We start from the raw sequence: 26,637 nt of genomic DNA, 5'->3' as shown, positions 1-26,637 counted from the left end.
ATACACACACACATACTTACACATACAAACACAATGACACAGACACACACAAATACCTACACACATACAGTACATGCATACACATTGACACAGAGACACAGACACACATTTATACATACACAAAAACACACATACTATACCACACCACACCCAATACCACACACACAATACCACTCATTACCTCACAGTGAAACACCTATAAGTTTTATATTACGTTTTACTGCAGAAGGTTGTGTTCAAGGTGTTAGTCTTACTAACTTTAAACCCCTTTTCAAATCTTTTGTACAGCAACTGAAATAACATCATTATAAGTAACTGCCTGTGGTAATTTTGCTGACAATTAAAAAACAACTTACATATAATGCTGAAAATATGTCTAACTATAAACCAAAGACATCTAGAAAAACTGGTCATGGATTTCCTACTATTTCCATTAGCGGATCATTAGTGGACCCCTGGTACTCCAGCTTATTACACCAATGCTAACAACAATGTAGGGCTTACTCAGCAAATAACAGTTGCCAAACAGGCATATTGCAGAGCTCACCTGGACTTTTAATATTATTAAGACATTTATGAAAAACAATATTCCTGCAATTAACACATATTTCACTTGGAAATAATATAAGCACTTGCTGAATCTCCCAATAATGAGGCTGAAGTAGATCTGGGCTATGCATAAATTGCACAATGTGCATGGGGCATAACATGAATGCAGAGTTTTGGATGAAGTTTTACTATATGCCTCAGTAGAGGGTGGGAGACACTCTTCAGCAATTCGATATTTAGGAATTACAATGGAACAACTCAAGAAAAAACTATTCACTGTGTAAATGCAGAATAAAGTTATACCAAGTAGTACCCAGTGACACTCAGTGGATATTTGGGCCCCAGCTGTGAGCTGTCATACTCAGGCCAAGGAAAGGGTAAATTAAGTTGCAGGAACATAATTAAATGGGTGACAGCACCACCCACGTCCCCACCACCAGTCACTCATACACAGTCACAGAGTGCCGCACCCAGCCGCAATCACACTGCCACCGTTGGTCCTGGCTGCCTGGCCTGCCCTGGGCCTCTAGCTGTGTTACAGATAAATCAGTTGTCACCTCACAAGTTACAACACACACGGCAATACACTGTCATCACAATGTGCATTCTAATTTCTGCCCTGCCATGCCCAGTGCCCGGCTGCCCTCAGAGACCTTCTCCAGCTGCCACATCCTACCTCACTCTTCAGTACTCTACCAGTCATCTTGTCTAGCCATCTGGGACTGGGCATCATCACTCACTCACGTCACGTGGCTCATGAATCACGAGTGGGTTAAGTATAGAGTGCTCAGTGAGTCACGTGGCGTGACAGGCATCCCGCACGATTTTCCTCTTAGTAGACTTAAGCAGCAAGCCAGGCAGCAGGCAGCGCAGCTGCACAAGTGAGTTCCACACTACATGCCCACATTCTTTCATTCCCATAGCGGCAGACAATAAGCCATCATGTAGCACTAGCAGGAAATAACAGTGACCTCACATCTAGGCATTTCAAGTACATGATAATAAAGACACAGACACAGGAAATGGGTGAAAAAGGCAGCAGCCCACATTTATTAAATTAAATTAAATGAAGTTAAAACTTTAAAACAACTAAACTTCACTTAAAAGTGCTTGCCCCACTCAACATCACATGCCTTCCACTGGCGCTCTGGCAGGCACACCCACAGCCAAAACCTCTCCCCATACATGAGGAGGTACCCGCAATAATTAGTTAAACTTTAAGGCTAGCACCCTGCAACAGCTGCGACAACCACATCAACTAGGGAGGGAGGGAGGGAGGGAGGGAGGGAGGGCCGCTTCTTCTTCACAGGTTCCTCTCCGGCCTCCAAGATGAAAGTGAGCAACAGCTCACTAGGACACGCCCCTTAGCCTAGAGTGCGGTCACGTGACCCCTCTTCAATAGGCATTATCCGGGGTTCCATTGACCTCACATCTAGGCATTTCAAGTACATGATAATAAAGACACAGGAAATGGGTGAAAATATGTTGCAGCCTGCATTTATTAAATTAAATGAAGTTAAAACTTTAAAACAACTAAACTTCACTTAAAAGTGCTTGCCCCACTCAACATCATGTGCCTTCCACTGGCGCTCTGCCAGGCACGCCGCCCACAGCCATAACCTCTCCCCATACATGAGGAGGTACCCGCAATAATTAATTAAACTTTAAGGCTAGCACCCCGCACTGCTCAAACTAGCTTCGAGCACAAACCCACAGGGCTAAGGCTTTTTTCACCCCTTCGCTAAGATTAAAATTAAACAAGTGGAGCCCTATTTTGTTAAGGTGCACCCCATCCTTAAGGAAGAAACATTTACCTGATTCCCCTTCAAATTCAACGTGACGAATACCAAAACCACCCACCCTGGATACAAAGCTAGTAATCGTTCTATTTACCTTTTTCCGAGAAGAATCCAACCTCTTGACATCCAAAGCTGACCTCCAAGATAAACGGCATTCAATGTCAGACCAAACAATTATAATATGTGGAAACAATTGTTTTAACCTACCCACGTCACGTTTAATTATCTCAATTAATTATTTTTGAGCCATAAAACCCAAGTCATTCCCTCCAGCATGAACAACTAAAATATCAGGAGGATGAAATAATCTTGCTTTGCTGACAACCTGTCCCAAAACCCAAGTCATTCCCTCCAGCATGAATAACTAAAATATCAGGAGGATGAAATAATCTTGCTTTGCTGACAACCTGTCCCATACCCCGAATCCCAAACCATTTAATCAAAACTTGATTGGACAGACAGTTAAGTTAAGTACCTGAGTCTTTCACAGAAGCTGCTTTTCTCGCCCAATATACATATGAATGTCCCACAATCCAGCAGTGAAGCGGGGCTCCTAAAAAACAAAAATACTATCATACTAAATCAGGCCTAATATATAATTTAAAACAGTCAGATTTCCATCTCTCAATCTTTTTAACCACACTATCGCTCAGGCCCAAACTCGTTGCCGCACCAATCCTGAAAGAGTGGCAACCAAAATCTCTCCCATCCACACCAATCACTTTCAAAGCTTTTTTCATAATGGACTCAAATTGAAAACGAGACAGGGATGAACCATCTTCATGAACCAAAAGGGGGACACCAACAATACCATTACAAACAAATAAAAACTCCCTAACTGCAGTAACAGGGCAGCACACCCCACTAATCTCAGATAAACTCACCCAAAAACCTTTTCCCAACTGATCAGTTTTTTACTTTCTTAGCCATAAAAGGACTTCATGAAGATTCACTACCACGTCCTGATGACGCAAACCACCATAACTCCAACGATTTGCCGCTACCAATTCAGAAACACGAAAAGCTCCAAAAAAGGCTAGTGAAAAGGTCGAACAAAATAATAAAACCTCAAAACTCGAAAAACAATCCTCAGGAAGAGAAACTACTAACCTCTCCAACACTGAAAAAAACAAAGGTTGTCTTCTATCAACCGATATTATACCCTGGACCAAACTTCTAACCGCCATTCGAATACCAACATTTGTCACATCAATCCACCCCAGAAGTTTGAACAAAAAGGAGAGAGTGGCCATATTACGCCAAACAACGCACCGAAACCGTGAGCAACCGAAGCATCCGTAAAAAGATGTAATTCACTGTTCGAAATCTCAGCAGTTTGAATTAAAGACCTTCCATTGAACACATTCAGGAAAGATCTCCAAACTCTTAAATCTTCCTTCAACTGTGAAGAAACATGAATTCTAAAGTGAGGGATCTTCACCCCGACAGGCAAAATTCAGTTTTCCTACCAGAGATTGAATTTCTCTTAAGGACAATTTTTTCCTGACCAAGGCCCTATCAATCGTACAAACTAAATCCCTAACCTTATCATCGGGAAGTCTGCATTCCATCCGAACTGAATCAATACAAATACCCAGGAAATTAATGACGGATGAAGGGCCCTCCGTTTTCTTGACGGCAACAGGAATACCAAGCTTTCTGGCTACCAAGAAAAAAGAATCCATGAGGATTTGACACACATCCTGCCCTGGAGGACCCACAAAAAGGAAGTCATCCAAATAATGGATAACTGATGAAATACCAGAAATCTGCTTGACTACCCATTCAACAAAACAGCTAAACTTCTCGAACAATGAACAAGAAATAGAGCAGCCCATAGGCAAACATAAGTCTACGAAAAAGGAACCATTGAAAAAACAGCCCAACAAATGGTGGCATGAAGGGTGAATAGGGAGAAGCCTGAATGCGGATTCAATATCCACCTTACCCAACAAAGCATTACACCCAGAATTCCTGACCAAATCCAAAGCTCTGTCTAAAGAAGCATATCTGACAGTGGCCATCTCGGGATCAATACCATCATTTACCGAAAAACCTTTCGGAAAAGACAAATGATGAATGAACCTGAACTGATTTGGGACCTTCTTGGGGACCACCCCCAAGGGAGATACCCTAAAATTGTCAAACGGGGGATCAGAGAAAGGACCCACCATTCTTCCCAATGAAACTTCCTTTTGGATTTTTTCAGCCACAACGTCAGGAAAATCAACCGCAGACTTTAAATTACCTGAAAAAACAGATTCAATACCATCAATAAAGGGGATACGAAAATCATCACTAAAACCATTAAGCAATAATTCCGCATCCGTTGCTTTACCCCGGCGTCTATCGTACAATTTTGACCAAGGCGCCATCCTTCCTACTCTCACTGGCATCTTGACTCTGAACACCATCTCCTTTCGAGAAGGATTTTGCTTTTCTAAAACACTTGGCGCCAGAATGAATTCTGCCGCAGAAGGAGCACTCGTGCTTATATTTACAAGAGGTGCCAAACTTTCATACCCCTTCGTTAAATTGGAAACAAAGCCCTTTTCTAAGGGCCACAGCCGACGATGCTGGGGAGGGAACACTGCTTCCACCCCCAGCCCCACGAAAGGGCTGACCAGATCTTAAAGGAGTCGTAAGTTCCAGCCAAATCCCCAGGTCCCTATCATCCCACCTCATCTTGGGATGAACCGCCATACGCTGATGAAATTGCTCATCATATTTCCAGCATGCTAACCCGCTGTACGTACAGCAAGCGCCAGCAATCTCGTCCAAGTAGCAAAAAAGGGAAGAGCAAACCTCCGGGTTCTTTTCCCCCACAACACTGGCTAAAATGCAAAATGCTTTTGACCAATTAGACAAGGTCTTAGGCAATTTCCTGAACCTTCTCTTCCGCTCATCCTCTTCTTTTTTAAGAGATTCACCTTTTGAATCATCTTTAATATAAAAAAATTGATCGACTGGTAGAAGAGAAAAAATTTCCACAAACTCCCGTCTCCAAATTTTTGTTTTACCTCTTTAGATAGATGGATACCCAAAGGACCGACCGAACATAAGCACGGACACCTAAACGCCTGATCAGAAACAACCAACTGCCCGCCCGTACCAGAATTACCCGACAACACTGAACTAGGCCGATCCAGGGGACCACCCCCAGATGCCACATTCTGGGATACCCAGACCATGAAAGGACCCAAAGGACAGCTAAGGCTAGGCTGATAGCTGCCCTCAAGCTGAGTGACCAGTTCTTTAAGACCTTTCAACACAGAATCACACCTAACATCCCCAGAAATGCTCTCATTAGGCAATAAACAAATACCGATACTCTCACCTGACTTGCTAGGGACCTTATCTGCCTCTCTTGTCGTAACCGCTTCCTTCCACGTATCTGGTTGCTCAAAATCAGAACCCTGTCTCAAACTCTCTTCCTCTCTGTATCTTCTCCTCTCAGGGGTTCTAGACCTTCTGGATCTCCCCTTCTCCCTTGACTGCCTATCCAATCTTCCCCAAACTGAAGTTTCTGCTGTTTCCTGATTTCTATGGTATTTTATGGGCGAACGGGATCTAACCCGACGCCGTGACACAGGTGTCCTGCAACTGCTTTCTTGCTTCCTCCTTTCCTTTTGAGCCTGAGACTGAGAGGATGCATAACCCTTGTTAGCTAAACTGGAAACCTTTGCTGCTAGATTATCTCTAGTAAAATCCCTAACTAAACTCACATTACCCCTAGGTTCCTTACACCCAGGTTCCACGTTAAGCATGGAGCCCAAATCTATACCCTTATTTACCCCCTTTTAAATAAGGGGTAATAAGTAGCTGTGTTAAACCCTCCATACCCCCTACCTGGTCAGATGCCACAGGTCCAGATGTTGAAGCTTGCTGCTCCTTCTATTCAGCAAAATCGCTGTAATGCTCTTCCAGCCATAGGGAATCACTATCCTCCTGCACGGCGAACCAGCCTTGCCAGCACTTCTCCCTGTTGAATGCCGCTTTGTTTGAACAGAATCTGGAGAAAAGGATACATTAAAATGCCTAGAGGCAACCCCTTTGCATTCCCTGTCCCCGCTGTCACCTAACCTACCAGAGCTTCTGCTCTCCCTTCTACCTCCCTTATGATAACTAAACTGACTCCCACCATTTTTTCTTTTTGCAGAAAAATCTAAACTAGCATCCATGCCCTCAGTGTGTGCTGCTCCAGCTCCCTCCTCAAAATGAGTGACCGTTTGAGGTATCAGTGTTAAAACACCGCCTCGAGGCACTAAGGCCCTCTGAAACATTCCTAACTTTATCCATAGGCCTAGGAGCCGAAAACTGCTCCTTTATTAAAAATGATTCCCCGTCCTTCCTTATGTGCATCCTACCCCCTGATGATAACACAGGGAGTAGAAGCCGTTACCAGCTCCTGCTCCCGAAAATTACCCAGGCCTAAACAGGCCATATCCGGATCCATAATTGGCGCCAAAATGTTATCTGAGGTATCCTCGTTAGGATCTTCCTCCATTGACCCCATAGCCGCCTCAGCCTCCTCCACACCATCTCCGGTATCGACCCTGGGACCTGAAAAAGAAGAGAAAATACCTTTCCGGGTCGCCTGTGACGGTGACCGTGATGCCTCCTGCCTGCTGATGTTACCGGTCCCAGTCCGACGACTGCTGCCTCCTTCAACTGCTTCCACCACAGTGCCGACCTGCACCGCCCGTTGGATGGTCCGTCCTCGTGAAACTGGAGCCTTTGACGACCTCTTCTTCCTGTTCCCAGAGTCCTGTCTTCTTCCAATGGATGGACTGAGCCTTTCTGGCGGATAGGCCTGGACTCACCAAATGTCAGGCACAGCTAAGAAAGAAAAAAATGTGTGCAGCTTAGTTATTTGGACCACAACTGCTGGGAATGAAAAAAACAATAAAAATTGTATGGTTGTTTGCAACAGAGTGATAAGGTAAAACAAAGATTAGGAGTTAGGCAGCTATGTAAAACCTTATTCCTTATTGCAATGTTTTAATATACAGGCAGTAATTGAGCATATTCCCTATGGCTGCCACATGTGTCTGGGTAGTCACTGTGAGAAAGTAAATGCAGCAGGGATATGCTCAGATAAACCTGAGATTTTACCATTAATGAAGGAAAAAATAAATAAGCAAGGAAAAAATGGTACTATGATCATAGGAAAAAAATAAGCAATTGCTATTGTGTACAGAGTTATGGTAAAACAGCAGGATATGAGGGAATGAAAATAAAAGTCACAGAAAAATAACAGCAGCAACTGAGATACTAATCTTAGAGTATAGCAGCAAAGTAAAATACAGAGACTGGCTTACCCCTAACAGGACTGTTATAATGATAGTTGCAAACACCGGGTTGTAATGGCGACTTGCCAGAGGGAGCAGGGAAGCTCAGTAGCAGCTGGCTGATGACGTCACAGCATGAGGAAGTGGAGCTCAGTGAAAATTGAATCCCAAGGCCGGTGAGCTGCAGGGGAAACTGAGTTAGAGGTAAAGGTATGAATGAGGCTTTTGAAATAGCTGAATCTTCTTGAGGGAGAAGCAGGCAGGAAGGAGAGGATGACAACAAAAATCCAGCTAGCAGGTGTAGAGGAATCCAACAAACAGAAGTAGTAAGGTAAATCTTACAGAGAGCAGGCTCAGGTTAAGGTTTAAGACAAACTTCAATACTAAGCAATGTGAAAATGCTGGGAGGGGCCTTAAATAGGTTGATGTTAATGAGAGCAGGATGCTTTAAAGGGACAGTGCAGAGAAATAAGAACCATTATCCTGACAGAATCCCCCCTCCAAGGAGCCACTCCAGAGGCTCAAGGCCCAGGACGATCCGGATGTCTTTGGTGGAAATGAGATATCAAACGAGGAGCGGATATGTTGGTAGCTGGTTCCCAGGAATCATCATCTGTAGAGAAACCCTTCCAACGAACAAGATATTCAATACGTCCCCTACGGAAACGGGAATCCAGGATTGAGTGAACTTCATACTCCATTTCAGGGTCGAGAGAAATAGGTGGAAGAGACGTTTGTAAAGAGAAATCCCTGAGATCCTTATAGGGTTTGAGAAGGGATACATGGAATGTGGGATGAACTCTTAAATTATCGGGTAATTTAAGCCGGACAGCATTGGCATTAATGACAAGTTCAACAGGGTATGGACCAATGAACAAAGGAGAAAGTTTTTTCGAAGGGGTTTTCAAACTTAGGTGTTTGGTGGATAGCCAGACTAGATCACCTTTGGTGTAGACTGGAGGTGGAGTTCTGCGGCGATCATGATACTGTTTCTGGAGTTGTTTTGCTGCTATGATGTTGGACTCGATGGTTTTAAAGTTGGAAGAGATGGAATTAGACAAATCTGATATACTAGATACTGGAACAGTAGAAGATGGTAGGATGTGAAACTTGGGGTGAAAACCGTAGTTTGCGAAGAAGGGAGTTTGACCAGTAGTGGAATGAATAGTGTTGTTGTAACAAAATTCAGCGTAATGCAGGAAGTCACTCCAAAGATGTTGTTGAGAGGAACAGAAGAGTCTTAAAAATTGTTCCAACCACTGGTTACAACGTTCAGTTTGACCATTACATTGCGGGTGGTAAGCAGTAGTCAACTTTCTCTCAACAGATAAAGTTTTACAGAAATGGTACCATAGTCTGCTAGAAAATTGACTGCCACGATCACTGAGGATTGAAGTGGGAAGTCCATGATACTTAACAATATGTTTTAGAAGCAAATGTACTGTCTCCAAAGCGGTAGGAAGTTTGGAGAAGGGGATGAAATGGCACATCTTCGTGAAGAGATCTACAACGACAAGGATGGTGGTATTCTTTGAAGAGACTGGCAAATCTACAATAAAGTCTAAAGCAATCTCAGACCATGGATTCTTTGGAGTAGGCAAAGGCAAAAGCAACCCATAGGGAGAGTGTTTATCCCTTTTTGAAATGGTACAATTAAGACAAGAGTTTATATAGTCCTTAACTTGAGTTGCCATATGAGGCCACCAGTAATCTCTTTTTACTAGATCCAGAGTTTTATGGATACCTGGATGACCAGCTAGAGGTGAATCATGTACAGATTGAAGGAGAATGAGTCTGAGGGAAGGTGGAACATATATCTTTGAATCATGAGAATAAAGTCCTTGAGTATTAAGTTGAAGAAGGTGTAATGGCTTTGTAGAGTCGGCCAACTGTTCCTTTTTAAGGTTAGATGAGACTTCAAGAGTAAAAGAAATGAATTTTTCTTTTGGTATGATGGATTGGTCAGTCGTTTGATGTGGAAGATTTGTGGGTAACCGGGATAGTGCGTCGGCTTTTTGGTTCTTTCCAGCAGGATGGTATGTGATGAGGAAATTAAAACGAGAGAAAAAGAGATTCCAGCGAACCTGTCTTGCTCACAAGGTTCTAGTGGCCTTCAAGTACTGCAGGTTCCTATGATCTGTATAGATGAGTGTAGGAATGGAAGTACCTTCAAGGAGGTGTCGCCAGTGTTCCAGGGAGAGTTTTATGGCTAAGAGTTCTTTGTCACCAATAGGATAGTTTTGTTCCGCACTATTCAAAGTCTTGGAGTAAAAAGCCACAGGATGTAAAGGTTTTGACAGGTTTTCTCTTTGAGAGAGAACAGCGCCAATAGCAGAATTTGAGGCGTCCACCTCAAGAACAAATTGTAGATTAGGGTCAGGAAAACGGAGTATTGGTGCTGAAGTGAACTTTTGTTTGAACAAATCAAAAGCGGATTGTGCTTCTTTAGTCCACGTGAAATGTGAATTATTTTTTGTTAGAACAGTTAAAGGAAGAGCAAGTTTGGAGAAATTTTTAATAAATTTGCGGTAGAAATTCGCAAAACCCATGAAGGACTGAACTTGACGTTTAGTTGTTGGTATGGGCCAATTTAAAACTGCATCAACCTTTTTTTGTTCCATATGGATACCTGAAGGAGAAATTTCATATCCCAGAAAGGATATGGTCTGTGAATTGAACAGGCATTTCTCAGCCTTAGCATACAAGTGGTTACCTCTGAGCCTTGATAAAACTTGTCTAACATGGGAAATGTGTTCCTGATAGGTCTTGGAATAAATTAAAATATCATCCAGATAGATGACAATAAAGACATCTAATATGTCCCTAAAAATGTCATTAATTAAGTGCTGGAAAGTTGCGGGCGCGTTGCAGAGCCCAAAAGGCATCACGACGTATTCGAACAATCCGTATCTTGTTCGAAACGCCGTGAGCCACTCATCTCCCGATCTAATTCGGATGAGATTATAGGCTCCTCTTAAGTCCAATTTTGTGAAAAATTTTGCTCCCTCCAACCTTTCAATTAACTCCGGGATGAGGGGTAAAGGATATCTGTTTTTTACTGTAATTTTATTTAGTTGTCTGTAGTCTACGATTGGCCTTAATGAGCCATCCTTATTTTTAACAAAAAAAATCCCAGCACTAGCTGGAGAGGTGGAGGGACGGATGAAACCTTTCTTTAGATTTTCATCTAAGTAAGATTTAAGGTGTATTAACTCTGGGTTTGAGAGTGGGTAAATATGACCCGTGGGGATCTCAGAGCCAGGTATGATCTCAATAGGACAATCATACTTCCTGTGAGGAGGAAGATTGTCGCACTGGGTTTTGCTGAATACATCTGCATAATCCTTATAAACCTCAGGAATTTGAATTGTCTCATTGGATTCAGTGGTTTGCAAAATAGTAGCTGGGAAACAAGTAGTAGAGCAGAATGTAGAATTAAATGTGACTGTTGAGGTAGACCAATTTACTTCAGGATTATGAATTCGGAGCCAGTTTATACCGAGAACTATGGGTGAAATAGGGGATGATATTACATCAAATGACAAATACTCCCTATGGTGGTCTTGGGTAACAACAAGTAAGGGTATTGTTTGATATTTAACTGGACCTGATGTGATTGGATTACCATCTATTCCACGTAATAACACAGGAGACCTTTTTTGCACAAGTGGAATTTTATTGAATTTAGTGAATACAGTATCTATGTAAGATGCTGTAGCTCCTGAGTCAATAATCGCGGGAGCGTTGATTCGATGTGACTCCCACTGTAAAAGAAGAGATAAATTTAGGTAAGGGAGAGCATGATCCTGAGTGGTACAACAAAAAGGTTCTTTATACATCTTACCCTTGTTTTGTTTCAGGAGGGAAGGACAGTCCCTGACAGTGTGTTTGTCTGAAGCACAGTATAAACAGAGGTTATTAACCCTTCGTCGGATCTTCTCCTCAGGGGTTAATGGTCCCTTTATAAAACCTATATCCATAGGTTCAGCAGTTGATTTGCTGGGGCTGGGTGTATTTTGTTTCTTTGCAGGATATTCATGAAATGATCTCTCCTGCTGTCTCTCTCTCAGTCTTCTGTCTATAGTTATGCTAAGTGACATTAAAGCCTCAAGAGTATGTGGTAGTTCAGATCTAGACAACTCATCCTTAATTCCTTCTGAAAGGCCTAATCTAAACTGATTTCTCAGTGAAAGGTCATTCCATTGAGTGTCTTTCGCCCATTTTTTAAATTCGGCAATGTAATCTTCAACTACTCTTTTCTTTTGTTTCAAGCCTCGCATTGCAGTTTCAGCAGTAAGCTGTTTATATGGATCCTCATATAGCTGACCCATAGCAGAAAAAAAACTTTCCAACGAATTAAGTATATCATCGTTATTCTCGAAGTAAGTGTTGGCCCATGTGCGGGGCTCACCTCTCAAATAGGATATAACTGTGAGTACCCTTGCTCTATCAGTGGGATAGGTATGAGGTTTAAGGGAGAACATAAGCAAACAAGCATTCTTGAAATCTCTATACTCAGATCTCTCACCACTAAATTTTTCTGGTGTACTAACCTGTGGTTCTAATATAGGTACTCTCTTATCAACCACATCCCTGATATAAGCTTTTAAAGTATCATTTTCTGTTTTCAGAGAATTAACAGCTTCAGTTAATAAATCAACCCTCTGTATGATATTTTGCACATGTGCGTTCATTCCAGCTGGGTCCATAGTTTTGGGCTTAGTATTATGTCAGGCACAGCTAAGAAAGAAAAAAATGTGTGCAGCTTAGTTATTTGGACCACAACTGCTGGGAATGAAAAAAACAATAAAAATTGTATGGTTGTTTGCAACAGAGTGATAAGGTAAAACAAAGATTAGGAGTTAGGCAGCTATGTAAAACCTTATTCCTTATTGCAATGTTTTAATATACAGGCAGTAATTGAGCATATTCCCTATGGCTGCCACATGTGTCTGGGTAGTCACTGTGAGAAAGTAAATGCAGCAGGGATATGCTCAGATAAACCTGAGATTTTACCATTAATGAAGGAAAAAATAAATAAGCAAGGAAAAAATGGTACTATGATCATAGGAAAAAAATAAGCAATTGCTATTGTGTACAGAGTTATGGTAAAACAGCAGGATATGAGGGAATGAAAATAAAAGTCACAGAAAAATAACAGCAGCAACTGAGATACTAATCTTAGAGTATAGCAGCAAAGTAAAATACAGAGACTGGCTTACCCCTAACAGGACTGTTATAATGATAGTTGCAAACACCGGGTTGTAATGGCGACTTGCCAGAGGGAGCAGGGAAGCTCAGTAGCAGCTGGCTGATGACGTCACAGCATGAGGAAGTGGAGCTCAGTGAAAATTGAATCCCAAGGCCGGTGAGCTGCAGGGGAAACTGAGTTAGAGGTAAAGGTATGAATGAGGCTTTTGAAATAGCTGAATCTTCTTGAGGGAGAAGCAGGCAGGAAGGAGAGGATGACAACAAAAATCCAGCTAGCAGGTGTAGAGGAATCCAACAAACAGAAGTAGTAAGGTAAATCTTACAGAGAGCAGGCTCAGGTTAAGGTTTAAGACAAACTTCAATACTAAGCAATGTGAAAATGCTGGGAGGGGCCTTAAATAGGTTGATGTTAATGAGAGCAGGATGCTTTAAAGGGACAGTGCAGAGAAATAAGAACCATTATCCTGACACCAAACGAAACTTCACCACCCGCCATGACAGCACCTCCCGCGACGTCATCCTCATCAACCGTCAGCCGCCTCTGGATCCATTCGACTCCTCTGGAACGCAACAGCTCCTGCACCGTCCCCAGGATCTTCTGGATATCTTCCATGGTGAGTAAACGTAACTTTACTTCTGCCACTTCTTCTTCACAGGTTCCTCTCTGGCCTCCAAGATGAAAGTGAGCAACGGCTCACTAGGACACTTCCCTTAGCCTAGAGTGCGGTCACGTGACCCCTCTTCAATAGGCATTGTCCGGGGTTCCATTTGCTGCAAGTCAACTGAGCCAGGCAATAAAAAACAAACAAACATTTTATGTCCCACTCTGACTGACTGACACTGTCTCATGCTCCAGGCAGATTATCACAGATGATCCACCTCAGCAGTCGCCTCTCGGCGCCCCCCTGCTGGAGATAGAAGCAAATTCTAATATGTTGTTGCACACTATAGGTGAGATGTGAGTCAAAGATCAGTGGCCTAATAATATAATATTTGGGCCAAACCAACACCTTTACAACATTCCATAACTCAGTCTTCTACGTTTGGGTAATGTTTGGTAGGGACATTATATATATATATATATATATATATATATATATATACTTTCTTTTAGATCACTTTATAATATAGTCAATTGCTTCTGCAATAAAACCTTTATGGAGGTAATAAGGAATTTCCCATGGATATATTTTCCTTCGTTTACTGGGTAAACCTTAAAGAAAAGGGGGGGGTCTATTGTTGACAGAGAGATTATAGAAACAAATTTATGGTATATATTAACAGAGTGTTATTCATCTGTTCTTATGTGATGTATCCTTAGTAATATAGAGTGGCTACAGGATATATGGGCCCTACGCACCAGCTGGGTGTTTAGGTCAAGTTATGTGTATTGGGGAGGAGATAGTCTAAGAGAGAAAAAATCAGGTAGATAACCTCTTATAACTAATAAAACAACTCCAATAAAAATATATGGTTTATAGAATAATAGTTCAATAACTGCACTATAGGAAAGCACATATTGCTCTACTCTAGAGGCCAAATCTTATTAAGTATAGACTGAGATTGGTGACCAGTAATGTTGCTTAGTGCACTGAATGCATATAAATACTTCAGAAGAGGAGACATGTAAGGGTCAGTATAAGGGATTATAGGGCACTCAAAAACAATTTTAGTGTCTCTTAAATATTAATGGCAATCAAATCTAACTACTCAGACCCGGCGTTAGACTGAGCATCCAAACTGCTTCATATACATTTGTAGAGGTTTATATTGACATATAAAATAGTCACTAAATATAATCACTTTCTCTTATAACAACAGTCACCACAATCTATGTATACACTCAGGTTCAAACTAGTACATATTTACAATTGCATATGGAAAACATAAGAAGTAGGGTAACTGGTATTGTTTTGCATATAATTTATTATGCCACAACACAAATGTTAGTGCTTTCGCAGTTAGACCCCTCGATAATAGGTTGGACTCCATGTAGGACTAGTTAGAGGTCCTTCATATTTGCAGTATAGACATTTGAAGTGCAGAATATAAGTTATCAACATTAGATATCTAACTGGAAACAAGGTTGTCTCATATAGATTTAAAGATCTGGGACTTCTGACATTGCTGTCTTCATTAATAGTTCCTGGTGAGAGTGAGCCGTTGCAAAACAAACTATGTAGGTTACTTTATAAAAAGGATATTATTGTTACTTTCAGACGAGGTAAGGTATTCTACCCCACTGCCCACTCTAGTTTTGCACACTGACTCCAAGCAGCAAAACATCGAGTCTCTCCTGCAGCACTCCTGGACGATGTGTCTTAACCAATGCTGTAGAGACCATATCACCCGGTTCCCAAGCTTGGTCACTGTGAGGGAATGCTTCAAAGCGATCTCATTGCCAACTGCAGGATACCAGCAGATAGTGTCTCTTGATAGGCATCTCTTCTCTATCACTGATTGACGACTTTTCATTGTTGTAGGTGTCTCAGGTACAAGTTTTTAGCATAAGCAGGGTGGAATATTCTGACAGCTGCTCCGTAGGTGGTATATGGGGTAATTAGACTCTCTGTCTCAGATATTGTGACTACGGCATCCGGTCCATCAAGTTGAATTGCTGCTTTAGAAAACTCTGTTCCCATAATATTCTCTATGTCATTTTGAGTAGGTGATAAGCGCTGGGGCCCCAGAGCGCCACCACTATTGTAAACAGCTATGGAGATGAATTTATGGGCTTCATGTTCTTCTAACGTTACTTCAGCCGATTGGGACGCCATTTTGAGTGTGTGTTCAAACATAGTGCGGCAGTCCTCTAAAAGGTTGCTGATCTCCCCTATAATATATGCTGCCACTTCCATATTATGATTATGTAGTATATACCTCTATTGAAGGCAGTAGATTGGCCTGTAGCCAATCTCGTTCTTCACGCTAGTTTCCACACAGGCTAGAAGATGGCCGCTCTTGAAAGTTCCTGTCAGCAATATAGGCACCAGGACAGTGAGACGCTGCCTATCTATTGTTCCTCTATTCAAATGTAGCTTTTTAGGTTACCTGGGCTTATGGATGTTTGATAGTGATGTAGTATTCGGGCTTGAACAGTTGCCAAAGTTGCTTTTTAAATGTAATTAGCCGGAGCTGTTATATTGTGTGTCCATATAGCTCAAGAGTTAGCACCGCCCCTTTGTTATATGCACTTTTAATTTGTGGGACAGTATTACATTTCATGCGTAGCGGCAGCAAGATCCGTCACAACTTCCTTGTCAGAAATTATTCCCTCTGAGTGCACATGTTGCTTATTGACATAATCGCATTTCACATATTCCTTTAACATATGTGAAGTGCGATTACATCATACAGAGCATGCACAGTCAGAGGGAGCAGATTCTGACAAAGGAGCAGAATCTGGGTGTGTATGTTCAGAGCTCCTCAGGGTGGGCTAGGTGTTGATAGAGGAGAGTGATCTACTAAGAATCAAGTTTAATTACAAACTTCCCTAATTCAACATACGGAATTAAGGTACCATAAATATGCAAACATTAAATTAGATTAAAATGTAGATCCACAATAGAAAAAATCATACATTATTTAGCATACAATATATAAAATCAAGGTATAAAATCAAATGAGGATGAAAGTCCAACTTTAGGCTGGAGACCAGTGCTGGTGTAATTGCAGAGGTATGGTTGTAAAATGATAGGATCAGTTTAAAGTTTGTTTCAAAAGAGGCAGTGCGGTAGAACCCCTAAAGAATAAGTGGTTCCAGAAGAAGTTTCTGGTATTGATGCCTTAAGGTGTGGCTGGAGGTACCTTCTGTGTGTGCCAGTTGTGAAAAATTGTGTCAAAAATATGAAACAATGTGTAACTGAAACAAATCAAAATACAAAAATGTCAATGTGAATTGATATGGTGTTCACCAATGGGTAAAAATGTGGCAAAAAAAATATAAAAATAAAATTTTTAAAAATGTGTGCACGAGAAAGAAGAAAGAAAAAGTAAAAAGCAAAGTCGTGGTATATAATCCGATAGACTAGTGTGTTACACTCAGTCTAGGAGAGCAAATAGTGTATATGAAGTTATATAGAGTTTGTTGAGAGTCAATAGGGAATTTAAAACAGTTGATTAAAAAGTGAGCTTGTTTCCTGGCAGTGAGAGTCCTTTTCAGTCCGAGTGGTAAGAATCTACTCAATGGATCTTAGTTGCCTCCCAGTGGGTAGACTAAAAATCTCCTGTCCCTGGTGGTGAGAACCCTTGAGCCTTGAACCTGGATCCTGTTAGCTTCTTAGTCTTTTAGTTATCAGTATCCTAAAAGGGTAAAAAAACAATAGTGTAGATAGTACAAAAACGTGTGTTGAAATGATATAATGCTTACCATCTGTAGTCAACACCTCCTCAAGGCATTTCTCAAGAATAATGGCTGGTTGTTACTGGTGTCAATTTATAGTTCTAATTTGCGCCATTTCACATAGTTGGGGGCGTGGCTTATTGCCGAAGGTTGGACACTTTTTTAAAGGTCGTATTGGTAGATAATATATTTCAAAAAAGGCTTCATTACTAAATTTATGTAGGTGTCTAGGTAACAGTTTGTTCAATTCAGTTGTTTAGATTTGCCCTACAGCCGTAATTTTGCTGTTTTCATTGGGCATGATGTCATATTCTCTTTTTTGCGGTTGGTTTAGGGTTTGTTTACTTTCTGAGGAAACCATGTGCGTTTATTGCCATTGGTTATGGTCTCTCTGCCTATCTATGTCAATTGGTTATATTATAGCCAATGTTTCCACTGTGTATTATGTCTGTAATGCGGCTCCTTTTCCGTATTGTTATGTGAGACCAGTTTTATATGATTAAAAATTATTATCGTTGTATATTTCAGGTTACGAATCGTGATTATATAGGCAGATCAGGGATCAGACGTGTTTTAAACGTTGTTCCCCTGTGTTTTTTTATTATTATTATTCAGCTCTGTGGCTGCTGTTGTCATAGGTTCAAGTGATATCACCTAAACACCCTCAAAGATGGTGAAGTGGTTCCTCTAGGCAGTGCAAAGCGTAGCTGGAGGGAGCTTTGACCACGGAGGAAGAGGCCTGGGGGGCTGTGTAAGAGGAGCTAGGGGCGGAGCGGGGAGGTTATTTAGTTTGGGGGTGAGCGGGAAAGCCAGCAGTTTTTTCTTAAAATTTTTTGAAGAAGCATCTTTAACTGCGTTGCTTTCCTGCTCAGCCTGCGTCATGGCTGCTGTGGAGGAATTGTTGAAGAGGCTCCGGGAGGCTGCAGAGGAGCTCCAGGGTCCGATCCGGTGGTGGCGCAGTCAGTTGCCAGGAAGAAATTGATGAGGCGATCTAGGCCTCCATCAAAGCTCAGTCCTGAAGTGAGCCGGAGGTCTGCTGGGGGAAGAAAGTCCAGTTTGGGTGCCATTAGGAAGACAGCTGATCCAGCGGTTGTTGATGGTGCTTCAACTCGGGTTGTAACTACGGTGGTGATGTCATCAGTGGGGAGGAGCGGCAGTGTTCCGGAGCAGAGGGCCTTTACAGGTCTGGCCACTAAGTCTAAAAGAGGTACTGGTTGAGTGGCCCACAGTCCGGATGGGCCTGATCCAGAAGGGGAGAGGATTGCTAGAGAGGGTGTACATGACGGTCCTAGTGGGCCTCCTTTTTCCTTTGTGGGGTGGTGATAGATAGTTATAGTGAAAGGGAGGGTGAATGGGCCACTGGACAGGCTTTGTTAGTTAGTGGAGCCAGGGTGGGGATTGAGCGATCCGGTCAGGGGATGATACAGCCCAGGTCCCTTGAGGTGGGTCATTCCAGTGTGGGTGGGCCTGATCGAGTTGTTAGTTCCTTGTGGACTTAGATTATGGGTCCATGGAAGAGGGGGAAGAGTTTGAATTGGATGCTGGGGCTGTTGGGTTGTTTTTAAATTCTGATGATGAGGAGTGTGCCCCCCCTCTCCTGGGGCTATTGGTAAGCCGGTTAGCCGTTCATATGGGTTTGATTTCTAAACTACTTAGATCCCAATTAACACCTGCCCAGTATATACCTCCATGATTGGGGGCACTGTGTGCAGCAGGGTGTAGTTAGTCTAGCTAATCTTCCACCTATTATATACTTCCGTGCTTGTAACTGTTCTTTTTACAACTAGCTCCTTTTTGCTGATTGCACGTTGTTGTTTATATCCGCAAGGATACTTACATATGACTAGGAGTTCTTTATCTAATCTCTTAGATCCCACTTTTTATATATCTGCCCAGGTTATACCTCCCAGTTGTCTTTCTTGGGGGTTCTGTGAGCAGTAGGGTGTAGATGGTTAGTTAACTCTCCTATTTACCAGCTTGACATTACTCTGCACATGTGCCCATCCCTGACCGGTCAGGTTTCTGAATGTAGAATTTATATCTACTTTAATGAATGTTTACTTTTATATGTTCTTGCTTGCCAACATACCTTGTGTAAATTTTGTTAGAATTTCACATGTTGAGGAACTTTTGGTGTGCCCACGGGGCAGAATGTCACTAACTCACAATTAAAGATTGTCTTTATAATTTCTTAAAAAGAGCCTTGCTTTTTGAAAAGAGTGCTGAATTCCCTGTCTTTTTGTACAAGATTTTGTTCTTCTCTACCTATTCCATGACATATATATATATATATATATATATACATACACATATATATATATATATATATATATACACATACATACACACACATATATATATATATATACATATATATATATATATATATACATACATACATACATACAGGTGGCCCTCGGTTTACAACGGTTCAATTTGTGCCGTTTCAGAATAATAACCTTTTTTTCAGTCATGTGACTGCTATTGAAAAGCATTTACATATATACATATTTACAAGGTGCCCCAAGACTGGCCCAGTTAAAAAAATAGGTTGTACTTTTGAAAATGGATGTGCGCCAATACCTTTTTGTTTGTGTAATTACTGGGTCATATTGGCAGCACTCCCAAAGATGTGTATATAAACTTTTTGTAAGGTGTGCTAAACCAAATTTGCATTTAAATATATATATATATATATATATATATATATATATATATATATATATATATATATATATATATATATATATATATATATATACTGTATATATATATATATATATATATATATATATATATATATATGTAACAAAAACTTGCACTCACTGGTCTTTTCAAAACACACTTTTTACTGTGAAAAAATAGTGACGTTTCAGGGACAAAATATCCCTTTCCTCAGACGGGAAAAAGTGTGTTTTGAAAAGACCAGCGAGTGAAATTTTTTGTAACATTTATTTATCTTATACTAGCACCCTGGCAGTTAAACTGAGAAGTGAGAGTGCTCTCCTGTGTTCTAATATATATATATATATAAATATATATATATATATATATATATATATATATATATATATATGCAAAAAAAAAATATAAGCTTTATGAATCGAAGGCTTCAACCAAGATGCCAAAGAAATGGTACAAGCTTTCTGCCCTTTCCTAGAACCAGAGAAGACAACAAATTGACTAGAAGTCTTCCTGAAATCTTTAGTAGCTTCAAAATAATATTTCAAAGCTCTTACAACATCCAAAGAAAGCAAAGATCTTTCAAGAGCATTCTTGGAATTAGGACACAAGGAAGGAACAACAATTTCCCTACTAATGTTGTTAGAATTCACAACCTTAGGAAGAAATTTAAACGAAGACCGCAAAACAGCCTTATCCTGGTGGAAAATCAGAAAAGGGGACCCAAAAGAGAGAGCAGACAATTCGGAAACTCTTCTAGCTGAAGATATAGCCAAAAGAAACATTAATTTCCAAGAAAGTAGTTTAATATCCAAAGCATGCATAGGCTCAAAAGGAGGAGTCTACAAAGTCTTCAAAAACCAAATTAAGACTCCAAGGAGGAGAGATTGATTTAATAACAGGCTTGATATGAACCAAAGCCTCAACAAAACAGTCAATATCAGGAAGCTTAGTAATCTTTCTAGGAAATAAAACAGAAAGAGCAGAGATTTGTCCCTTTAAAGTACTTGCAGACAAACCTTTATCCAAACCATCCCGAAGAAACTGTAAAATTCTAGGAATTCTAAAAGAATGCCAGGAAAATGCATGAGAAGAACACCATGACACAGACTTAAGATCATAGTATTAATCACTGAGTCAGAGAAACCTCTGACTAAGCACTCAGCATTCAATTTCCATACCTTCAAATTTAATGATTTGAGATCCTGATGGAAAAATGGCCCTTGAGACAGAAGGTCTGGTCTTAGAGGAAGTGGCCAAGGCTGGCAACTGGACACCCGAACAAGATCCGCAAACCAAAACCTGTGAGACCACGCTGGTACTATTAGAAACACATACAATTGTTCCATAATGATCTTGGAGATCACTTTTGGAAGAAGAATTAGAGGCGGAAAGATTAAAGCAGGTTGGTAAAACCAAGGAACTGCTAAAGCATCCACCATCTCTGCCTGAGGATCCCTGGACCTGGACAGGTACCTTGGAAGTTTATTGTTTGGATGAGAAGCCATCAGATCTATTTCTGGAAGACCCCACATCTGTACAATCTTACAAAATACATCTGGATGGAGAGACCACTCCCCTGGATGTAAGGTCTGATGGCTGAGATAATCCGCTTCCCAATTGTCTGCACCTGGGATATGCACCGAAGAAATAAGACAAGAGTTGGATTCTGCCCAAATAAGTATCCGAGATACTTCTTTCATAGTTAGGAGACTGTGAGTCCCACCCTGATGATTGACATGCCACAGTTGTGATATTGTCCATCTGAAAACAAATGAATGATTCTCTCTTCAATAGAGGCCAAACATGAAGAGCCCTGAAAATAGCACAGAGTTCTAAAATATTGATTGGTAACCTTGCCTCTTGAGGTTTCCAAATCCATTGTGCTGTCAGAGATCCCCAGACAGCTCCCCAACCTGAAAGACTTGCATCTGTTGTGATCACAGTCCAGGTAGGATGAACAAAAGAGGCCCCCTGAATTAAAAGATGATGGTCTAACCAACAAGTCAGATAGAGCTGAATGATTGGATTTAAGTATATCAATTGTGATATCCAAGTATAATCCCTGCACCATTGATTCTTCATACAAAGCTGTAGAGGTCTCATGTGAAAACGAGCAAAGGGGATTGCGTCCGATGCTGCAGTCATGAGACATAAAACCTCCATGCATATAGCCACTGAAGGGAATGATTGTGACTGAAGGTTTCAACAAGCTGAAACCAATCTAATTTGTCTCGTGTCTGTTAAGGACAGAGTCATGGACACTGAATCTATCTGGAAACCTAAAAAGGTGACCCTTGTCTGAGGAATCAAGAAACTCTTTAGTAAACTGATCCTCCAACCATGCCTTTGAAGAAACAACACTAGTTGATTTGTGTGAGATTCAGCTAAATGCAAAGACTGAGCTAGAACCAAGATATCGTCCAAATAAGGAAACACTGCAATACCCTGTCCTTTGATTACAGATAGAAGGGCACAGAGAACCTTCAAAAAGATCCTTAGAGCTGTTGCTAGGCCAAATGGAAGAGCGACAAATTGGTAATGCTTGTCTAGAAAAGAGAATCTCAGAAGCCGATAATGATCTGGATAAATCTGAATGTGAAAATATGCATCCTGTAAGTCTATCGTGGATATATGACCTTGATGAACAAAAGGCAAAATAGTCCTTATAGTCACCATCTTGAAAGTTGGGACTCTTACAAAATGATTCAAAATCTTCAGATCCAGAACTGGCCTGAATGAATTTTCTTTCATTGGGACAATGAATAGATTTGAATAAAAACCCAGACCCTATTCCTGAAACGGAACTGCTATTATTACCCCTGAAAGCTGCTATTATTACCCCTGAAAGCCTTCACTGGATTTGCTGGAACATGAGAGAGAAAGTATCTTCTCACAGGAGGTCTTCCTCTGAATCCTATTCGATACTCTTGAGAGACAATACTCTGAATCCACTGATTTTGAACAGAATCTGCCCAAATGTCTTGGAATAATTTCAATCTGACCCCCCCATCAGCTGAATTGGATCGAGGGCCGCACCTTCATGCAGACTTGGGGGCTGGCTTTGGTTTCTTAAAAGGTTTGGATTTATTCCAACTTGAAGAAGGTTTCCAATTGGAAGCAGAGTCTTTAGGGGAAGGATTGGTTTTCATTTCCTTGTTCTCTCGAAAAGAACGAAAACTATTAGAAGCTTTAGATTTACCCTTAGATATTTTATCCTGAGGCAAAAAACTCCCTTCCCTCCAGTGATAGTTGAAATAGTTGATTTCAACTAAGAAGAACCAAATAAATTGTTACCTTGGAAAGAAAGAGATAGTAATCTAGACTTAGATACCATGTCAGCATTCCAAGATTTGAACCATAAAGCTCTTCTAGCAAAAATAGCTAAAGACATAGATTTAACATCAATTTTGATGATATAAAAAATAGCATCACAGATAAAATGATTAGCATGTTGAATCAAATGTACAATGCTAGACAAATCAGGATCTGTTTCCTGTTGCGCTAAGCTATCCAACCAAAAGGTTGATGCAGCAGCAACATCATTCATAGCAATGGCAGACCTGAGAAGATAGCAAGGAAATAAATAAGCTTTCTTTAGATAATATTCAAGTTTCCTATCTAAAGGATCTTTAAAAGAAGTACTGTCTTCCATAGGATTAGTAGTACATTTGGCAATAGCTCCTTCAACTTTGGGGACTTTTCCCCAAAACTCTAATCTAGCCATTGGCAAAGGGTACAACTTTTTAAACCTAGAAGAAGGAATGAAAGAAGTACCAGGCTTAATACATTCCTTAGGAATCACACCAGGAACTGGAAAAACCTCAGGAGTAACCATGGGAGGTTTATAAACAGAATTTAAACGTTTACTAGTATTGATATCAAGAGGACTAGACTCCTCAATATCCAAAGTAACCAACACCTCTTTCAATAAAGAACAAATATACTCAATCTTGAAAAGATAAGTAGATTTGTCAGCGTCAGTGTCTGAGGTAGGATCTTCTGAATCAGAGAGATCCTCATCAGAGGAGGATATTTCAGTATGTTGTCAGCCATTAGAAATTTCATCAAATATATGAGAAGTTTTAAAAGACCTTTTATGTTTATTAGAAGGCAGAATAGAAGACAAAGCCTTCTGTTTCGCATCAGCAATATAATTTTCATATCAACAGGGATATCATGTACATTAGAAGTTGAAGGAACAACAGAAACTGTACTAGTACTGATGGAAACATGTTCTGCATGCAAAAGCTTATCATGGCAACTGTTACATACTACAGCTGGAGATATAATCTCAGCTAATTTACAACAGATACACTTAGCTTTGGTAGAATTGTGATCAGGCAGCAGGGTTCCAACAGTTGCTTCTGAGACAGGATCAGATTGAGACATCTTGCAAAATGTAAAAGAAAAAACATTAAAGCAAAATTTGCAATTTCCTTATATGGCAGTTTCAGGAATGGGAAAAAATGCAAACAGCATAGCCCTCTGAGCATATAGAAGGCAAGAGGCATATAGGAAGTGGGATGAAAAATAAACAATTATTTTTGGCGCCAAGTATGACGCATGACGCAAAAGGAAGTTGAATTTTTGTTGGCGCCAACAACATCCAGAAATGACGCAACTCTCGTCATAACAGACACAACCTTGTGCAAGGAAAACCTGGCCGGAAATGATGAACTTGCATCATCAAAGACGTACTTTTGCCCCAAAAAAATTCTCGCACCAAGAATGACCCAATAATTAACTGCATTTTGCGCCTTTGCGAGCCTAATTTTGCCTGCAAAAGAAAAAACAGTCAATTTGAAAAAAGGACTATACCCCAGGTAAGACAAATAACTTCCTAAACATGCTTCCCAAAATGAAACTGACAGTCTGCAAAAGGAAATATACACAGACCTGACTTTTTTTCAAATATACATAGACCTAACTCATAGCAAATATAAGTAAAATACATATATTTAAAACTTTATATTAATACATAAAGCGCCAAACCATAGCTGAGAGTGTCTTAAATAAGAAAAACATACTTACCAAAAGACACCCATCCACATATCCACATATAGCAGATAGCCAAACCAGTACTGAAAAAGTATCAGCAGAGGTAATGGTATATAAGAGTATATTGTTGATCTGAAAAGGGAGGTAGGAGATGAATCCCTATGACTGATATCAGAGAACCTTTGAAAAGATTTCCCACAAGGAAAACCATGATATCAATAGGTGATACTCTCTTCACATCCCTCTGACAAACACTGTACTCTGAGAGAAATTGGGCTTCAGAATGCTTAGACGCGCTTATCATAGAAGAAATCATAGAAATCAAGCACAAACTTACTTCACCACCTCCATAGGAGGCAACGTTTGTAAAACTGAATTGTGTGTGTGTTTAGGGGTGTATTTATAGGCATTTTAAGGTTTGGGAAACTTTGCCCCTCCTGCTAGGATTGTATATCCCATACGTCACTAGCTCATGGACTCTTGTCAATTACATGAAAGAAACCAGAGAACCCATTGTAGTAGTTTGACACTGTTCTGCTTTAAGTTTCAGCCAATAAATGCTCCAAGTGATGAGAACCTATGCCTCAGCCAGCCTAGAGATTCAACCCAATGGTACTTGGAGGAGGACAAGGAAGATGAAGCTTTGGACTACACAAGAATGTCTCCAACATCACTAACCCCAGAAGTTGCTACACTGTCTTCAGAAGTTGCAACACCAGCATCAGAAGTCACATCACAGTCAGAAGACGTAATTTCATCAACCACAGAAGATATTTCAAACACACAAGATGGCACACAAACACCACCAAACATCCCCTTACTGTCCATAAGATCAAATGTCAACACACTGACGTCAGAGTGTAAAACATTCACACCTGTGGAGAAAGAATGTGAAACCAGAACAAATTGTGTAATTAGAGTGGAGAACACCACCAGAGAAGAATCTCCTAACCAGCAGAAGAGAGTCATGAAGGAAATGTGTGACCAGTTTAAGTCCTGTAGAAATGATTCACCCCATGCGTCTGGCCCTAATGTGCGCACAGCAATCTCTCAGAACAGATTCTTGGACCCAAGAATGATGTGGACTGGGTCTAGGAGGGATACATCCCAGAGTGTACAGAGACTCATAGCAATCCAAATCCTTCCTCAAGTATTGGGTCTATAAGACAAAAAACTACAGAAGATATTAACTCACAATGTCTCCCCAAGGTTTTAGAACTAAAAAAACGTTTTGAGCCATAAAAGTAAAATAATCAGTTTGAGGAGTGAGAAATCCATAGCATGTATACAATGTACATTGCATTTATACTTTGAATATAAAACTTCATTAGCAGAACAGCAAGGTTATGGAAATAAAACAATGTTTGTCACATGGGAACATAAATTGATAAAAAAAGAAAAAATGCATTTAGAAGAATGCAGCCAAGTTAGAGGTCATATGGAAGTAGCCCATGGGATCAATGCTTTTGGGAGCAGTGGAAATTTTTTTACTTTTAAATATATATATAAATATATTTTTTAAACAAACTTACAATAAAATACACACCATTTGAGAATAATGTGTGCACACTATCTATAGGGGTAAAATACATAGCTTTGAAAACAATTTTACAAATGAACATGTAACAGATAAAGTACTTTTATTGTCTTTACAATTGGAACATGTAAAATATTAGAATCATAAAAAAAGTTTTTTTTCCCCCACAAGAGTTTTCATTAATAGCAAGGTAATTGCAGTTTTGGCAACAAAAGAGCTCAGTGG

The 26,637-nt window shown here is 40.5% G+C and overlaps 1 protein-coding gene across 1 annotated transcript; it reads left to right on the top strand.

The window, feature by feature from the left end:
- The first annotated feature begins 12,494 nt into the window (after positions 1–12,494).
- LOC128635821 (uncharacterized) lies at positions 12,495–26,434 on the top strand. The gene is made up of 2 exons (XM_053688930.1): positions 12,495–13,464; positions 25,420–26,434. The coding sequence occupies exons 1-2, from the start codon at positions 13,345–13,347 to the stop codon at positions 26,038–26,040; spliced, it is 741 nt and encodes a 246-aa protein (XP_053544905.1). The 5' UTR covers positions 12,495–13,344; the 3' UTR covers positions 26,041–26,434.
- Positions 26,435–26,637: the final 203 nt, after the last annotated feature.

This window comes from Bombina bombina, chromosome 7 (assembly GCF_027579735.1).
Source record: "Bombina bombina isolate aBomBom1 chromosome 7, aBomBom1.pri, whole genome shotgun sequence".
NCBI lineage: Eukaryota > Metazoa > Chordata > Amphibia > Anura > Bombinatoridae > Bombina > Bombina bombina.
Note: the sequence above shows the minus strand (reverse complement) of the source record. Positions and strands in the feature narration are given on the sequence as shown.

What these genes read in the sequence shown, in the direction of transcription:
- LOC128635821 (XM_053688930.1), top strand. Translation starts at nt 13,345, where the DNA reads ATGACAGCACCTCCCGCGACGTCATCCTCATCAACCGTCAGCCGCCTC. An exon ending in TCTTCTGGATATCTTCCATG is followed by an intron (nt 13,465 to 25,419) that starts GTGAGTAAACGT and finishes TTCTGCTTTAAG; the next exon opens with TTTCAGCCAATAAATGCTCC.